An 18,968-nucleotide genomic window follows, 5' to 3' on the forward strand; every position below is an offset into this window, starting at 1 on the left:
GAAAATGTGTGTGTGTGTGTGTGTGTGTGTGTGTGTGTGTGTGTGTGTGTGTGTGATTGTAACCTCAACACTGTAAGTTGCCTTGGAGAAAAGTGTCTGCTAAATGAATTAATGTAAAAACTGAAACATTTGTCTCTGCTTTAGTAAGTCAGACATGAAGGTGACGTCAGCCATGCAGTCGACCCCATTCAAGTGGCTTTCAGATAGTAATGTTTTACGTTTTACCACAAGAGCCTTGGGGACGAGATGGGACGAGATGGTAGACTTTGACAGGTGACACACTGGTGGTCTCAAAATCAGGCCCAGGGACAGAATGTCTGAGGATCTCTGCCAGTCACTCAGTAGGTCTTTGACCGCACTCATGGTCCGAGCCACTGCCTGTGAGACACTCAGCCTGTGACGTAGCTACATGGCAGCACCCGAATTCTCCATTAGTCAGTGAATGAAGGAAGAAGCACAAGACTGAGATCAGAATCACCAGTCCCTGTTTTAGTTGTGTCGAGTGCAGCTCCTCGCTCTCCTGGAAGGCTTTGCCGACAGGTCCATCCCCGGAGGGGTGGGGCGGGGCACTATGTGAACCTTGTGACCCGTGAGCAGCACGTCTCATTCCCCAGGTGTGCACAACTCGCTTCCCTCCCTCAGAGGACACCATAGCACCCGCAGGGACTTGAGGGGGCCGTTAGGAGCCTGATGCCCAGGACCCCAGCTCAACACAGAGGAGGTTCTACAGGAATGGAAAGAGTGAACACAGTGTAAACGTGTTACAGTGAAACTCTCGCTTGCGTGTCTCCCGCATGCTGTAAAGGTTATAAATACAAACCAGGCAATAAACAAAGGAGAGAAATAAAAATAGAATAATATGAGAGAAGAAAAATAATATGAGGAGAATAAACACAATGAACAGAAGGGTCTCAAACCTCCTCTTTCACATCAGCTTCTCTCCTGATCTCTGAACTGCTCCAAAAACTGTATTATCAGCTGAAAAAGGAACAGCCTTGCCAGTTTTGTGTGTGTGTGTGTGTGTGCCCTCGTGCGCACTGGTTAAAGTGATTAGTTTGCCGGCGAGACACACTTCTGTTGACTTTGGAGAAACACGTCTGCTAAAGGAACACAAGTACATTCAATGTGGTGTCGTGTGACTTGTGCTGCAGGGGGTCTTGACTTCAGCGAGGATCTACCTGATCTACCTCTGTTTGATGCAGACCAGCGCCTTAATCCTGCTGGCTTTGAGCTAAAGCTGCAAGCCCCCTGCCCCCAATACAAGGGTGTCTATTAATGGTGTGGGTCAAATGGGCCCCGAGGTGAAATCTGTCCGACCCGCTGATTGACCTGGCATGTGGAGCCTGTGGAGGGAATGTCTGTCACACACTGGCTGGCACACGCACGCACACGCACGCACACTCACGCACGCACGTGATCTGTTTTGCTGCAATGGGGTGAGGCTGAAACCTGAGTCAGGGGAGAAAGGCAGTATGCAAATGCAAGCTTGTGGCCAATCAGATTGAGAGGTTTGTCCCAATGAAGCTCGGAAATGAGTCCCTTCCTAATGATCGTTTTGCAAGAACATAAGATTTCCAGTTAAAACCACCAAGTGTGTAGTTTAAATACAAGACGACAGGAACTAAAGATGAGAAAATAAAGTTGTCTATAAAACAGCCCGACGGACATAAAGATGATCTCAGGAACCTACAGTAAGGACACGGTAAAGGACGTCAGGTGGGCTTAACTCTTTGACTCTTTCTCAAGACGCATCGAGAACAAATACAATGAAACACAAGAAAAGCTGTTTTTCCAAGTCCAAATTTTATATATCTATAAAAACATCAAAAACATTGCGTATCTATAAAAACATCACATGAGTTTTCCCTCTGATTCTAAAAGGGCACATAAAAAGTCTTTCATTCCTATATGAGGTTCAGCTCCTGGAAAGAAGAGAGAAGCAGGACATCACACACGAAAGTGGTAAAGGTGCAGGCAGCTTCCGACTGAAAAAAACAGTGTTTTCAAAAAAGGTCTCACTGGAAGAGTACAAAAAAAAAATATAAGTGCACTTAAAATATGAGAAGAATTCTTCCTTCCCCAAACATTTAACCTCTTCAAACACCACTGCAAGTTGCATCACATGTTTGTGTATCACATGTCTGTTTGTGTGTGTTTATTATACAGGTAATGAACACGCCCTAATAATGATGACTGGCGAACACTGCTACCAGCGGGCGAAGAAACAGAGTAAAAACTCGTATAATGTTTTCAGCGCAGCTGCTGAGAAGCAGAGGGAGGCGTTTCGCAGTGCTCCACTCACTGGGCCTCAACGTCACTCTCCCTCATCTCAGCGGTAAAATATCTACCTTTCACCATTTACCCCAGTACTATGTTTCAGTCAATATATTCATTTAATCTATTTTTCCAAAATAACAAATAGAATTTGTGTGCTATTTCATACTCACATACACTTCATATTTACCTCAGTATACTGTACATCTGTTGGTCCACATGCCAGAGAACGGTCTTTGAGCTACACGCTCCAGGCATGCTGTTTACATTTACACCGTTTACTCCATGTCCATTTGTTCATTCAGCTCACTCTTACAGTCATGTACAAATAAGCTCTTTAATGGCAACGCCCCTTACAACTGGGTCCTTCTTTGTGTGTCCTGTGTTCACATGGTCCACGAGATGTTGGCTGTGTGCTCTTTGGCTTTCATGCGCAGCACTGCGATGCTGGAGGAGCGGCGCTCAAACTCGGGTTTGCTCTCAAAAGCGTGTCCGTTGGCTGTGGGGCTCAAAAGGGGCTCCGCGAAGAAATTGTTCAGGGAGACGTGGCTGAACTGGTTCTGCTGGTTGGGGAAAGCCACATAGCCATGCTCGCCGTGGGGGGAGTGCGGGTATGAGGTCAAGCAGGGAGGCGAACCCCGAGCGATCATGCAAGGGGGGACGACCGAGCCGCTGGCTGCCGGGCCCGCCCACAGGTTGTTGGGAATCTGTGTGACACAAACAGGGAGACGTTGTTCAGTGACCCACTCAAGAGGAACAACGTGAACACGGCGCCGTTTCTCCGGCTAGCATCAACGGCAATCTTTTCAGAGGAACATCATCGCCGTGGCGACCAAAGTCTCTTTAATCACTTTTATTTGTGAGAGCAGAACGGAGAACAAAGTCGAGAGATCACGTGTGGTGGATAAAACTTTGAATCTTGTATGAGAAAAACTGCATGCAGTAAGGTTTGGGGCTTTATTGATGTTGACACATATTAAAAATATGTTAATGAAAGTATATTCATTTTCATCGATATTCAAATTTTTGTCTGCAAAAACGACACTGTTGACAAGTAAACCCCTTTTTACACACAATAAGTCTTTCATTATTATGACAGTAGAGCAGTCTGCCACGGTGTACAATGTACAGCGACACACACTTTGTTTTGACACTGCCGTACCGTGTCTTTCACTCCAGAAAGCAGGCCTGGCTGCTGAAGCGATAAAATCAGCAAACCTTGCATGGCTTTTCTGCTTTTCAACAGGTTGGGATTTTGTTCTTGGAGAAGAACAAATTTTAAAAAGTTGGTAGTGTAGTGCTTAGAGATGCTAACTTTGGATCCAAAGGTTGTGGGTTTGAGTCTTGCCTCCAGCTGTAGTACCCTTGAGCAAGGTACTTAAAAGGTAACTATATTGCTCCAGTACAATTACCCAGCGGTATAAATGGGTAAATAACTGTAAGTAGCTGAACATTGTTAAGTTGCTTTGGAGAAAAGTGTTACATAAAAGGCAGAAATCTTTAAAAATGTAAAAACTGCTGTTTATGAACTGGACTTCAAACCAAAATGAAGATTTCAACAGTACAGAGGAGTACGGTGACGCGGTAATCCATCTCCCTGTTATGAGGTAAAGAAGGTGAAGGGCGCTTATCCTACGGTTTTCCCACACGAGAAAAATTTGAGACAGGACCAAAAATATAAACAAATTATAGTTGTAAGATTCAGACAATCAAAGCTCCGCTTTATTGATTATGTTACTGTGAGAAACGAAAATGAATTCTTGCAAAGCTATATATGAGGTTCAATAGGTGTGCACATACTGTCGGTGCCACTTTTAACAACAAACTCTTCATAAGCAATAACTCGTTTGCTGTCTGACACCTGTAAAATACAGACATGATTTTTTTTTAAAATAACCTTGCTATTCTACATCGTCTCAGTCCTGATCTTCTACAAATGTGTAAAACATTTAAAAAGTTAAAAAGGTAAATCCATAAGTATGAATGTCTCACTTCCTGTACAACAAATATTGCAGGACACAGTGAGACAAAGTTTATGTAAATATGTCAATATTGGTTGATAAATTAATTTATTAATATTAACCTTGAAACAACTGTGTTTTTTTCTCAAAGGTATCAATTTTTATGCAGCAAGGAATTAAGCTTTTTTATTCGAGTTTGTACAGCCTTTACCTGTAAATGGTTTGAATTCCTGAAAGACAGTTATTTTTTGTATTGTAATTTACCATAATTTATTTACTGGATGTATTAAACCTCTTTAACAAAATATTAAAATATGATAAATGTTTCACAAATAATTTTTTGCTTTTCAAAGAAAAGTACAAGGATAACATACAAAATTAATCCCTTAATATATTTTTATAAATTTTAAAATATAGTTGAGAAATACTATTTGCAAGAGTAACATAGTGCTGTTGTATTTTATAAAATAAAAATGTCTTTCCAGCAACACGGCTGATTAACAGTGATTAAAAAACATTTTTCTAATAGAACATCATATTCTGAGAATTTTTTTTATAAAAAGATCATTTGTTATACTGGTCCAACATCAAGCACTTTCATTAGTAAAAGCGACAGCAAATACGAACTGTGATCATATTTTGTGCGATAATGTTTTCTTCAGTGCCTTTATAATTAAACTTTATTCTCTTATGAAACAAAATTTGCTTCAGTTTAAATTTGCAGACCCAATTTACATGATTAATTTCAGAGTAATGTCAAGGAATCGTAACAGTAAATGAGACCTTTTCAGTATCTTTCTCAACTCTCAAGTTGTCAGTTTGCCAATGAAAAGAATTAAACAATGTTACACATGTGGCACACAACACACTACTGTACTGACCTGTGAGTAATTGTCTGCTCTGGGCAACATTGACACATCGTAGGCGGCTGTCAAGTGATTCTTTGTCTGCTGGATCTGAGCGTATCTCTCCCTCTTTCTCCATTTGGCCCGTCGGTTTTGAAACCACACCTAAGGAGAGAGGGAAACTCTTGGAGATGACAAATGGAGTGTCAGTAGGAGACACCGTTTGACAACAAAGGTGCATTGTGTGAAGGAAAATGTTCATCACGCACACATTTCTGAGGCTCGGTTCTGGAAGACACCTACACTGTACTTGGATTTACCCTTTAAGGTTTAAAGAAAAGTCCTCAGAGGTTTGATTTCTTTCACCTCACAACTTCAGGGTGCTGCACATCTTTCTTTCCCAATTTTCATAATTCAGCGCTTTTAATCTTTGGCTTTATCTTATTTTAAATGGAAGCAAATTAACAGGCAGACAGTCCTTCTACCTGAAATTGTATATCTGATGGACACAGTCTGTCTACCTGTACTCTCGCCTCTGTAAGTTCCGTCCTCATCGCCAGCTGTTCCCTCACATACACATCTGGATAGTGAGTTTTTTGGAACACTTTCTCCAGCTCCTCCAGCTGTATGCTTGTAAAGGTCGTCCGGTGACGTCTCTTTTTGCTGCTGGACACGTTGCTGTCACCCTTTTCACCCATGTTGTCCAGCTCTGTCTTCTCCAGGCCTGTGGTCACTGGAGAAACTCTCAGACTGCAGCAATTCTCCATGGATCCCCCAACATCTGTGTGCAGAGGGTTTCCTTCAGAGTCTGACGGAGTAAAAGTATCCCCTCCTGTAGAAACAGAAATGGGGAAAAAGTTAAAGATGAACACAGTTATTATGTGTATATGTATTCTATATTCTAATAACTATTCTAGTTTTTTTATTCTTAGGACTGCCTGTTAATGTTTCTATATGCACCATATACTTCTTATAAAACTATATAGTATTTTATTGGCACAGCATAACTGGGAGGTAACAAGTAGAGTCCTGTGTGGGACGTTGTGTTTCCAGTACAAATCCCATTCTTGCAAAAGTCACCTTGTTGAAGAAAGTGACACAGTAAGAATACCATGCTCTGTAAATGGGCAAATTGTAAGGTTGCCTAGATAAAAGTGTCATGAAAAACGAAAAACTGTAAATATTAATGAACCAATGTAATCAATTACCTTAAATATTTTTTACATTAACGAATATTACTGTTAGGAAAAAATACTGGTAGTGATGCATAATGGAACATGTTTCATATTGCTGTTCTCTCCCTACACATAATAAAAGTAAAAACAGTAAGACAGGTGCTTATTAGACCTGGCTGCAGTGAAACATGGTAAAAAGTACTAGTCACCATTGTGTTCCTGACATGGTGTTCCTGGTGGTGATGGATCAAGCCTTGCATGGTGCTCAGTGTTCTGAAGAGTGAACGCCTGCACACACTTGGCCGAGCCCTTGCTGAAGTACTGCACGCCGTCCAGGTTCTCCATGACTGGGTCCGGAGTGCCACTGGAGCCCATGTAGTACTGCACACCCTTCAGAGCCGGGCTCTTTGCGGAGAACTTGTCCATCATGTATTCCATCACGGTGTGCAAAGCCTCGGCCTTGAGCATAAAGCCAAGCGTAGAAAGCTGTTCTACGGTCTGTGTTGTTCTTGGATGTGCGGTCCTGAAGAAAGCCCAGGCCTCCTCTTATACCCCTAAAGCAGCCTCCCCACTTATGCATACCAAGTGGTTCGAACCCCTCCCAGTTCCACAGTCTGAACTAAATCAGAGGGCCTAGACAGAACAAACATACAGACGCCCTCCTAAACTTCCATTGTAAAAGATGCAAATGTATGTCAAAATAAGCAATTATTTACGAAAGCTTTTTTTAATGGAAAGGGGGGCCAGAGTGTATTAATAACAATTAATCTCCGTTCCAGAATCATATTAAAAGTTTTATTACATCTTTTTTTTCACCGTTAAAACCAAATAACTTCGTTATGAGAAGAAAATCTATGCTGAATTAATTTCTCACATGTATCCAGGAGAAGCTTTAATGTCATTGACATGAGTTATGTGTAATATGATTACATATATACATAAGTAATACACACAAGTGTCTCTCCCACTCATAATATAGTATATATATTATATACATACACACACACACACACAAATATATGTATATATAACATAATATAGTGTATAATATAGTATAACATAACATTATACATATATATGTATAATATATATATATATATATATATATATATATATATATATATATATATATATACACACATAGATATACTATATGTTAGTAAACCACGTTTAATCGCCTTGCCTTGAACAGGATGCAGTAATTTATGGATGGATGTATTCAATATTAGTTAATTCACATTTTCATGCACCATCTGTTTAACATATTCATAATTTATAATTCAGCTTGCCTTAGAACGATCACGTTAAGCAGTAAACTGAACATATTTTAAACTGTAAAGTAGAAAATATAGCGTTGCTCGACAAATGCACACGGAAAAGTAAATGCATCGTAATTAATCGCTGACAGATTATTACTGACAAAACATTGTTGTAATTATTTAAAAATTAGGGAACACGGTCGAACTGCATGTTTCATATTTCCGTGTTATGAATATCAGCTGTGAATTCTGCAGGGAAGCTGCAAAGAAACTTTCATACTTTGAATCACAGCTCATTTGATTTTGATTTGTAATTTTGACATGTTCATAAAGGTTTTTCTATATTTATTATTATGGAGGAATACTGAATATTTGAAAATCAGTGCCCACTTCTGCGTGTAAAATTTAGCCCGAGCCCACCGGAACTCATACATTTACTACATTTATATTAAATAAAATTGCATTAAACACGGGTTCACTTTCAACGAACGCGTTTCTGGAGTTTCTTTTTTAAAAACGCGGACACCGGGTTAGCGCTGCTGCTGCTTTCGGACCCAAAGGTCGCAGGTTCCATTCCCACCTTAAGCTGTAGTACCCAGGTACTCACCTTAAAAATGCTCCAGTAAAATTACCCAGCTGTATAAACGGGTAAATAATTGTAAGAAGATTAAAACTATAAGTCGCTTTGGAGAAAAGCGTCAGCTAAATAAATAAATGTAAAACAGATCTGTGTGTCTATACTTTCTTTAAAAAAACAGGTCTATGTATATCTATGTTGGAAAAAAAACAGCTCTACATATGTCTATATCTTTTTAAAAACAGATCCATGTGTCTGTTTTTTAAAATGCATTATATATTTTTCTATCTTAAAAAAAAAAATCAGTGTCTTTTAAAAACTCATCTACGTTATCTATATTTTTTTTAAAAAAAACAGATGTTTTTTTTTTTTTAAAATCTGTGTCTATATTCTTCTTCTTCTAATAATAATAATAATAATAATAATAATAATAATAACAACAAGTAATAATATTATTATTCGGCTAATGTCTTTGTTCAAGGTGGCTTACAATGTTATAACCACTCTAACCATTCTGTTATAACTAGTATTTTAATAATAAAACACTGGATAAAGCAGAACTATTTCACAAAGCGCTCAAAAAAAGCCATAAATTCACCTGAGTATTGGTGTTGCTTCATGTCACTTCACATGTGGTCTTTCATTTGAGTGGAACACAGTCGACTACGACACTCATCATCCCGAGGCAGTGTGTATGTCCGTGCTTGTGTTACGTTGCTCTGCTGGATAGATGTGTGAATGACTGTAGGTACTGTACCGTAATGTATATAACACTATTAATATTAAGTGTTATATACATTAAAGTAAAACATTAGTTAATAACCACTGACCGTCACTTTGGACAAAAGCAAGATGGACCCAAATCATTTTTAGCTGACAAACCAGCAGTTACATGGGGCCCAACTGACACACCTGTAAATGTGACTTTGAGACATAAGAGAAAAATCACCGTTGACAGAGTGCAACACAGACAGTGTTTTGGCTTAAGTCTCCACCATATTTTGAGCTCGACCCTTTTTTACACCCAACACCGTCACCTGCGACGCAAGAGTGACACATTTCGCGGTGGTTTGCTGTCAGGTCACTAATAAAACCTTGCTTGGATGGTGCCATGTGAGGAAAAAGATAAATAAATATGAGTACTTGTGAGCGGTGAGAAGAAGCCCCATGCTGAGGAGAAAATGTGAAGTTTTTACTCTGCTATCTCTCTGATATCTGGGCTTCAGCCTCAGACTCTTGACTAAATGTCAGGTAGATTTTTTACCCAAAACTGGGTTCCTGCACATAGTATTATTAAATGCTTGTAGAATCTGAAAAAATGTAAAATAATATCTGAAAAGGTTTAGGCCCCAGAACTACACTGTAAATACAAGTGTATTTCTTAATACATTGCACAGGTTTAAATACTTTTTTGAAAGCCTGCAGCTTTAATTCATATCTTTCAAAAGCTATTGTTGTTTATCATTATCATCAATAGTGAAAAGTCTTTGTCCTGTGAAGTTCCAAATCCAGGTCCTTGACTCAGTTTAGATCAGTAGAATCCAAAAATTCAGTCATAAATCTCTGGAGGAATTTATTATTTCAAATCCGATTAAAAAGGTTATCTGTTTATATGTGTCATTTGCAGGAAAGGAGAAGGGCTGCAGGAACAAGACTTTATCAAGACCTCAACAGCCACTAGGATTATCAGTGTAACGTACATTTAACTCCATTCATGTTATTTTTTTGGAAATATTTCATGTATGTGCAGCAGTGTTTCTTAGTTTTGAATTGCATGTTGGCCTATTACAATTCCTGGAAAAATCTATATATTGTCATTTTATGAAATCCAGTCAAATCCACAGAAGCAATGTTTCAAAAATACAGCAGTGTGTTGTTTTTGTGTAGAGGTTCTGCGTCACTATTTTTCCATAGAATGATGAGACAAGGAACTGAAAACACACATAACAGTGCGCAGCTTTTAAAGGCTTCTGGTTCGAAATCGTACAGTTCGCTCACTTTCCTCATTCACTTACGTTTAGTGTTCTTCTCCAAGTGCTCTTTCCAACCAATGCATTTAATAATGTTATTTTCTTACTCCTTGGAATTTCAACGGTCTCTCTCTTGCCTGTGCTAAAAGAATATTCTTAACACAGTTGCTGCTGAAACGAAAAGGGATTTTTGCATTTATAAAAATGTTCCCTTTCTCTTGGAGGTGTCAAGGCTGCACTGCCTGTAATTTTTTCATTGTGGGTGGATTACTCTAACATTTAACTCATCTACAGCTGTTCATAGCCTTTACCGTCACTTTGACAACTCTTTATGATCTACAATCCATTCGGAATCTGCCCCGTTTATTTACTCGCTTGAAAGAGAGTGTGTAAGTCAGACAAAGATTTACTCACCAACATAAATTTAAATAGCTAAATCAATGCCAGCAAATCTCAAAACAATGCAGAACAAGTTAGGAATGAGGTACAAATTATGTTGAGTCTAATTACTTAAGATGTTTTAACCAGTATTTCACATGTTTGAGGAGAGAAATGGACTTTGTATTCCACTCATGATCTCGTCTGAAAGCAGAAATCACAACTGGACAAATAAAATCATCAGTGAAGCTCTTTTTACCTTAAAAACATGATTATTTATTGTTTTGTCTGTGATTGTGAATTGCAATGGAGAAGACTGACTAGAACCTTGTGTCAAAATTCGACCTTATTGCAGTGGGATTAGAACACTTACAGCAGGACGGTTTCTTCCAGCATTGTGATAATTCCATAAAATAACAAATGTGTTGAAATAAAGGAGAAACTTCTTGAACAAAGTGTCCATGGGAATTATTTCTGGCTTTTTTCCTTCTAACACATAAACAAATTACCACATTTTGCTGGCTCTTTTTGATTAATTTAAGATTTTACTCTGTAAACTGTAAGTAGAGTTTTAAAACAATTTTTTGCTGTTACACATTTGTAATGTGTTTTTCCATTCTTTGTAAAAAGTAATGACAGTTTAAACCTAAAAACAGCAATCTCAGTTACGTACCTTTATTTGAATTATCTACAGTGCTGAAATAGGGACTGAGCTGGAGCATTCATGCTAATCAATACACATATGGCCAATTGATCATGACCATCAGTCACGTCTCCTTATTACAAATTTTTCCTGTAAGCAAAGTTGTTCAGAAAGACTTGCACTCCCACAATTACAGATGATTTTAACAAATATTACATTAATTGCTGACAAGTTGTGGTAATAGACATTACTTTTTATAAAACTATAAAGTGTATAATAACAGAGCGTAACTGGAAGTGTCTCAAATTATTAATGTGAGTTACAGGGGCAGGATATTAGTCGCAAATAAACATGGCAACCATGAACAATTCATACAACAGCAAGCTGTGCCACAGGCTGACAGAAAAATGACAAAAGCAAAACAGTGGACACTGCAGGCACTTCTTCAAAAAAGATTCAAACTTCAAATGATCCCTCAAAGTAACATTCGGTTAGAGGGTTAAGACAAATGAGAAAACCACTAGAGTCCTGAAAACAGAAAAGTTAATAAGGTCCCATTACCTTTAATAAGATATGACCTCTTGTGTTTTTTCTACACTAACTATGGTTATGGTTTTTAATGAAGTCCCTGTCACACATCAGAGGTATCCTGTCTTTCCAACACAGACGCGAGCAGCAGAAGCTACTTGCCCGGTCTGGACCTCTTCTTGCCACTTCCCCAGCCAGCACTAAGTCGAACTGGGTTGTCCCGGAATGAGATGCGCTCGTTTTTGGGTGGGCAGGAGTTGAGCCCTCCTGAAGCAGGTGCCTCTTTCCCTGCCAATCAACAAAAGCAATGAATCAGGACCCCAACACAAGTGGGTCACCGCGGCGACAGCCCCCTGCTTCGAACCCAGCGAACAGGAGCCTCCTGCACTGCTCTCGAGCTCAGCCCTCCTCCAGGGTCACTGTTTGAAAAGCAGCTCTGATGTAGCTCTGGGGGTTAAGCGCAAATCTTTACAAACCCAGGGAACAAAGCGACATTTTTTCAGAACTTGATTGGATCCACATGTAGGGCTCAGCTCTCGCCAGGGCTCGGGGCCGAGAGCCACACACCTAGTGAAGAAGCAAGAGCGAAGGGAGGAGAGATGCACATTTCAGGTGACAAATAGCTCACAGCATCAGCAGGATCTTGGTGAATTCGTACATTCTGACAGCAATCAAAATCTTTATCTTGTGTGTTCTTGCTGTTCCTTTTGTCACTGTTAACTGAGCACTATGTTGCCATCCATCGCTGTGGTGATGTAATGTGATATTGCAGTGCTTCTGCCATGTCTGCGATTACTGTGGGAAACTGCCACTAATCCGTACACTGATTATCAAAAAAGCCATTTTCTGTGTTATTGTGTTACAAATCAAGAGTGATTTTGTGACCCAGTATTTCCTGCCTGATCTGCACATGGAGCTCTGTCAAACCTTTCCATGTTTTGTTCCATTCTTTATATGGTTCTGTCGTTTATAACATGACTGGATGTTTTTTAACCACTGAGATCCAGGCAAATTAATTAATCCTTTTGTCTTACATTAGTTTTGGACAATTATGCAAAAGTTGAGTTCGCGATAAACTGACTTGTATCCTCAGCCAATGTGCTAAAAACAGTTGCAGGAAATAGAGCGCTGCCGGTTGACTACAGAGAGTACCGAGTACTTTCACAGCAAGGGCCACTGAACCTCCTCAATGCAAGAAGAGCATGGTAAAACGCTGCTAAAAATGTTTAATTTACAATGCTTCAGTAGAGTGCTTCATTCTCAAATAGTTTTCTCTCCTTTGCCAACGTAAATTTTAACTCTGAAACAAAAACAATAATCTAAAAGTACAAGCAGTAAAATGTAGTAAACTGATAACAAACCGATGTCAGTAATGCCCCATGGATTAGATTTTTTTTTAAAGCTTTTTTTATTTTTTAAAGTTTTATTTGCCAAATTGAATATTTGAATATTGAATAATAGCTTTTTTTTCCATTATTTCTTGCATTTATACACACACCCTAATGTAATTTAACCCTGCGCTATTACACTGCTCTTCTTATCGTTAAAAACACTAGAAACCATTTTCCCCATAAGGCCACCCAAAAAATTTCACACAGAATTAGTGTTTTTCCTCATATAGTTCATTTCAATTATGATCAAAATTTAATTTGTCCTCATTAAATCAAACAATGTTTTCCTTCATTTCGACATGCTTCTCTGTGAATTGATGCCTTCTGTAGACATCTTTGTGGCATCTTTGTGAGCCACAATCCCAGGGTGCAGACAGAGGGACAGCTATTGCCTTTTCCTGCCAGGCAGAACCTCCTTGCCGTGTCCTTCGCATGACCCTTTCCTTGCTGCTAGAGTAGCAAAAATATATGGAGTTTCTTATATAATATATATATATATAGGGAATTATTCCCTTCACTGCAAACACAGCAAATTATGAACTTTTATTTAATTAGTCATTTTCTTCCAGCATATGCTGAAGACTCTTTACATATGATTTGTTATTATAGCACGGAACTAATACTGAAAGACAACTTGGCCCATTTTGATTCATAAGAAGTTATTTTATGGCATGTTGCGGTGTAGGCCTTAAACGCCACATTTGATTATCTGCCTCATCTACGGCTGCATTTAGTTCGGACCTCGGCATTAATGATCCAGACAGACCACAACGTGCACAAAACAAAATATGAATTTATGAGTAACATACAGTATATAATGATGCAAACTGAAATGTTACCACAGATTAATGCCCAACTATAGCTACTAACAAACTTATTTTAACTGAATAACATATAGCTGCTTATGTACAGTAGGCTTATTTTTCCATGTACTGAAGTGTTTATTAAAGAATAATTTTGAAGGCTCTTTCTGTAGGAAAACACACAAAGAAATGTTCTACTCTTTGTACTGAAGCAAACGCAAAGCGGTAGACAAGCAGTAGTCAATACAACACACAAGAAGGGAACAGTATTTTATTTTATGACGTCATTATTTTAAGGCACTTTTCTGTGAGCACAGTGAAAAAAACAGCACCTCTCAACACCCGTTACCCAGAAAAGTGACTCACTTGCAGGTCCTGCTGAGTGTCTTCGTGCAGGGCAGTGGTCTCGCCGAGGCACAGACAAAGTTGCGGTGCTGGACCCGGAGCTGCCCTCTTGGTGCGGCCCGTCCTTGTATCCGGAAGCAGCCTTGGAGCAGCAGGAGAGAGTAGACACAATGCAAGCTAAACACACCAGTTCTGTGCCAGGTTCATGCTGCAGCTCTAAGGAAGCAAACACTGAGTTCTGGTCACAAGACCAGCTGTGACTCGAGTCCACAGAACACTTAGAGCTTTTCAATCCACAGGTTCCAGACCTGTGAAGTGCCTGTTTCTGCTTTGCATGTCTTCAACAAACAGGCAATAGAAACATCACCAAGATTTCAAACTAAATCGAAGAATATTACTAAATGGGAGGGTTCTTGTAGAGATTAAAAATTATTCAATATAGCATACTCTTGTCTTACCGTAATTAAATGCAGTAGCATAAACAGACTGTAAGCATCACATAAATGAGAGGAAACAAAGACGTTTTTCAGTAGCGTCAGAGAGGCTGAATGTATGTATACAGTACAAGACCAAGTGAGAATAGGAGCCCAAAGTAAAGCACTTACCACCAGCTGAACTCTCTTGCCGTTGAGGACATCAGGGTCAATCTCTGGGAGGAAATGGTTACTAAAAAATGCCATACACTGAGTTATTAGTGTTTATTAACAGCTCTCATACCTCTCTGAACATGAGTGCTGCTGTGCTCCAGCACTCATGCGCACAGTGGCAAAAAAAAAGTCCAGCCTCACCAACATCACTTTCAACTGCATGAAATCAAAAGCTTTTTTTCACAATATTGTATCAAGTCAAACAATAAACGTTTCAAAATTAATGAGGGGTTAACAGAGTACTCTGTGTGTTTTACATCATTTCATAATGAAATCAGTTTTGATGTGAGGATAAATTATGTAACAATGGCATGTCTGCCAAGAATTTTAACGTGCAAAGCACATAAACTTTCAGATGTTCTTAAGCATCGGGAGAATGTAAAAGAGAGATTGCCATCACCGACAGAGCCCATGGTGACCATACATCCAAAGCTAACCGAGACCGCTACGGGACACTCCTTCGCACAACTATGATTCATGCACTCATAAAGCAGAGCCCAACAAAAACAATAGTTTATTCAAAGCTCTGGAGAATTCCAAAGAAACACTTTAACACACCTGTCAGTACATATTGTTAATAAAATCTATTGCCCCATCTCCAAAAAATATTTAGCAAAGTGTACTATTATGCACTAACTTGCCTCGCAAAAATTGCATTAATCTACTGGCAGCTTAGTGGTTACAGTCTCAGAATTCAAGCTCGTGCTGGAGTTCCCTTGAGCAAGGTACTTTCCCTCAGTTAATACGGTAATACCCTGCTGTACAGGGTAAAAATCTTAAGCATATCACCCTAATTTCATATGTTTCCTGGGATGATGAAGATTTAGATAAATAATAGCTAAGAATAATAATCAGGCTTGGCCATGAGAGAGTGTCTCTTTGTGCGCAGGTGTGGATTGGTACACCCATCTATACGCGACCCGCCCCCGCCCTCAGATTTACTGAGCTCACCTTTGTGAGGAAGCATCGGCTGCTTGTTTGTGAAGCCACTCGTTGGTCCAAGCTCTGCTCGCCCACCTTGGGTCCTCTGTGGCAGCTTGTGGAGGCTCTCGCTCTAAGGGCAAAGCCGAAGTGCACTCAGGTCAACCTTGGGATGGGTCCTACAGCCATTAAAATGTTTTCTCAGCAGTCCCTGCTCGTAAAATGATGAATTTATATACATACAAACACACACACACACACACACAGTCTTTGATGGGTACGATGGGATGGGATGTGCATAGGATGGTTGAAGATGATGGTTAAATAGTGACAAAACTATGCTCAGGATTTTTTAAATACATGCTTTCTTTGTTAATTTCTCTAACCCAGCAATATCATGCAAAACAAAGACTGTGTACTTGTACACTGCATATTTCATTACAGAAAGAGGTCAAATTTATTTAACTCTGTAAAACAATAAAAGGGAGAAGGGGCTACTGCTTACTTAGTTCAGTGCACTTTGAGTTAGCAGACTAATCTCTGAATGTGATTTATGACTTGCCTGGCCTACAATGCAAGTTCTCCCTTCCCACCATGTAACAGACACAAAAGGCAAGTGGTTTATGGACACATTCATATTTATCAGTAATTATTACAAGGCATTACTCCTACAACTGTAAACAGCTCATCTTCCATACGTTTGCCGGCTATGGACATATGTAAATGTGAAGGACACACGAAAAACTCTTGTCACTTTGTTCACTATTTAGTCTCACTGAGTGACTGATGGCATACAAATTAAATGTGCGACAGTAAAGAGACCCTCCTTGGCCCGTCTGCCTGCGTCCCCATCCTGATGGCACACCAGGAGTCATGCCTGTTAAGTGGGGCCCTTAAAAGGATTATTCAATTTGGGGTCACTATCAAGGCGCCCAGAGCCGTGTCACGATCTCAGAGAATGAGCCCATTGAAGAGGACGGCCAGCGACAGTGGGGGAGCCAGCGCCTCCAGCAATTAGGTCCACTCCCGGCGAGAGACCCTCCTCGGAGAAAACTCACCAAGGTCATGCGCAGTTTCATGCAAAAAAGCTGAAATCGGCAACAGAAATGAATACATTTCCACATTCATCATGTAGCATTTGAAGTGAGAAACTGTGGAATTTTGACCCAAGTGTCATACAAATTCATAACAACTTTGAATATGCATTTCGCGTATATTTGTCGCAACAAATTTATGACGTTTTTTGTCAAGTGTTTATAATTTTTTTAGACGCTATAAAACTGAACAGAAGCAATGAAAACAGTTGGATCACAGTTAAACACTTTCTTCAGAAAACGGACCTCACTGGCTCATTAGTTCCTGCTTTAAATGCTCTTAGAGGCATTTCCCTTGGGAGATCATCCAGCAGACGTGAAGGAGGAGGTCGGCTTTTATCAGAGAAGCCTGCCGTCCGGTCGGAGCGCTGGGTCAAGACCTCACCTCTTGCAAGCAAACCCGAGTGTGGTCATCTAGCGGTCAACATGCATGTGAAGGGAGCAGGCTTGGGCTACCTGATGTGCTTAAAGTGAATCCTTCTTTGCTTATCAGGGATATTATATAGAGTGATACTATAACCAATAATAATAATAATAATAATAATAATAGTAATAATGTACCTCTGCTCATTCTAGAATAAGCTCTGAGATGCATTGACAATAAATTTATTATATATGAAGAATCACGTACACATCTTAAAATGTCACCATACCTGCACAAACATGGCCATGAACAATGATAAGTATTGAAAATAAAGAGCAAAAATCAAAATCAATGAACGCAGTTCCCACAGAATCAAAATTTCCTTCACAGCAGAGCAAAGACTCACATCTGACATCTTTTTCTACTGGAGATCTGTGTTTCCGTAACGCATTACAGAACTCAAATGACCGTAACTAACGTAAAAACGATCGCATGTCAGCGGGAGACGATCACGTTACCGATGGAAAACACAGCTAATCTGCATTCTTTTATTCCTTTTCGTAACAGACTCCACACACAGCTAAGGAAGCATTAAAACAAATATCTGAGTCAGCTATTTTGGCAGGATATGCAGGCATCCCCTTTCCAAATAGCCTCTTGTGCTGCAATGCTGGTTCCTCTATAAATGTAAGTATATAAGGAGAGGAAATACACATAACTGCAGATGTGGGGGGGGTCACACAACTGAGCAGAGTTTTCACTGTCTCTTCAGATCGGGCTTCTCATTCCATGTGGGGTCTTCAACATGCAAGCGACACGTCGGCGGTCCTGCATGCAAGAGGCGTCCTTCTCTGGATAGGCACAGGCACACAGCTCGACCCACAAGCGCTGACCGCTCTGCTCTGACCCGTGGAAGACACCCTTTCAGATCCCCAGCACCTCGGGCCACGGCGCCCTCTCAGCCAAGGCTTACATTTCAGGCACCAAGGCAAACGTCTTCTGGAGATGATTAGGCCCAAGCCATGACAGATTTTTTCCAAGATATCCAGCTCACCGTGTTTATTTTATCCGGGCCCTTCTGTGGATGTACTGGACATGAGTGAGTTGGAAATGGCTATCAGTTTACATGCGTGGGGACTGGTAAGGAAGCCATGAAAGATGTAGTAAAGAGAGAAAATAGTTCCTTCTGCTGACCTCTGTTGTTAAGGAGGGTCAGAAATATCTGCCTCCAGCAGCCCAGCCACACAGCCATATAAACTTCTTCCCTCAACCTTCATGTCTATGAACCAGCCAAACACCCACACACATTTTTCCTCTCCACCTTCACATCTATGAAACAGCCACACACCCATATACACTTCTCCCCTCCACCTTCACTTAAATCCCTACCTCCCACCAAAACCATTCAAGTTGAGGGCATCTGAAACCTTTCAGTGGTCCTACAGTTCCACTTCCACGTACCTTAATTTGATTTCACACTTGATGTAGTCCACATAACAAGTATTTTACAAGGCTTTAAACATTATCATCCTGTTTACCCTTTGTTACTATACACAAATACTCACGTGTTCCGCTTGAAGACTCCATCCGTTTCATTCTTTGCGAAAGAGAACGCAACCTTTTCTGAAAAGTATTTTTGACGGGCAAACGAATTCCACATTCAACATTATGTCTGCCAAGGTCTGTTATGGGTGCTATCAAACTTTCTGTAAATCTTTAAATATCTTAGATCCCCCCCAAAAAAACGACTGCATAAGTTTTACTGACATTTCTTCAAACATAAGGATCTCTAT

General features: G+C 39.9%; 2 protein-coding genes across 3 annotated transcripts in view; both read right to left on the reverse strand.

The window, feature by feature from the left end:
* Positions 1 to 2,660: 2,660 nt before the first annotated feature.
* On the reverse strand, positions 2,661 to 6,693 carry LOC108931446 (ALX homeobox protein 1-like). Its single transcript, XM_029260053.1, has 4 exons — positions 6,554 to 6,693; positions 5,602 to 5,974; positions 5,117 to 5,245; positions 2,661 to 2,981 (listed from the first exon to the last, which is right to left on the reverse strand). The coding sequence occupies exons 1-4, from the start codon at positions 6,691 to 6,693 to the stop codon at positions 2,661 to 2,663; spliced, it is 963 nt and encodes a 320-aa protein (XP_029115886.1).
* Positions 6,694 to 10,704: 4,011 nt separating this feature from the next.
* Positions 10,705 to 18,968, reverse strand: part of lrriq1 (leucine-rich repeats and IQ motif containing 1) — a 31,749-nt gene continuing 23,485 nt past the window's right edge. For both annotated transcript variants that reach the window (XM_018747489.2, XM_018747490.2), the window contains 4 exons: positions 15,748 to 15,850; positions 14,755 to 14,815; positions 14,171 to 14,291; positions 10,705 to 11,898 (listed from right to left, as the gene is read on the reverse strand). In XM_018747489.2, coding sequence (XP_018603005.2) covers positions 11,765 to 11,898; positions 14,171 to 14,291; positions 14,755 to 14,815; positions 15,748 to 15,850 — 419 coding nt within the window. In that variant the 3' untranslated portion in view covers positions 10,705 to 11,764. The remainder of the gene's footprint in view (positions 11,899 to 14,170; positions 14,292 to 14,754; positions 14,816 to 15,747; positions 15,851 to 18,968) is intronic.

The sequence above is a fragment of the Scleropages formosus genome, chromosome 2 (assembly GCF_900964775.1).
Source record: "Scleropages formosus chromosome 2, fSclFor1.1, whole genome shotgun sequence".
NCBI classification, from domain to species: domain Eukaryota; kingdom Metazoa; phylum Chordata; class Actinopteri; order Osteoglossiformes; family Osteoglossidae; genus Scleropages; species Scleropages formosus.

Excerpts from the sequence above, each read along its gene's own strand:
- LOC108931446 (XM_029260053.1), bottom strand. The coding sequence starts at position 6,693 with ATGGAATACATGATGGACAAGTTCTCCGCAAAGAGCCCGGCTCTGAAG. Across the intron at positions 5,975-6,553 it reads TTCAGCAAGGGCTCGGCCAA|AATACATATACACATAATAA; the intron begins GTGTGTGCAGGC and ends ATTAGAATATAG. Across the intron at positions 5,246-5,601 it reads TTACAGAGGCGAGAGTACAG|GTGTGGTTTCAAAACCGACG; the intron begins GTAGACAGACTG and ends CTCTCTCCTTAG.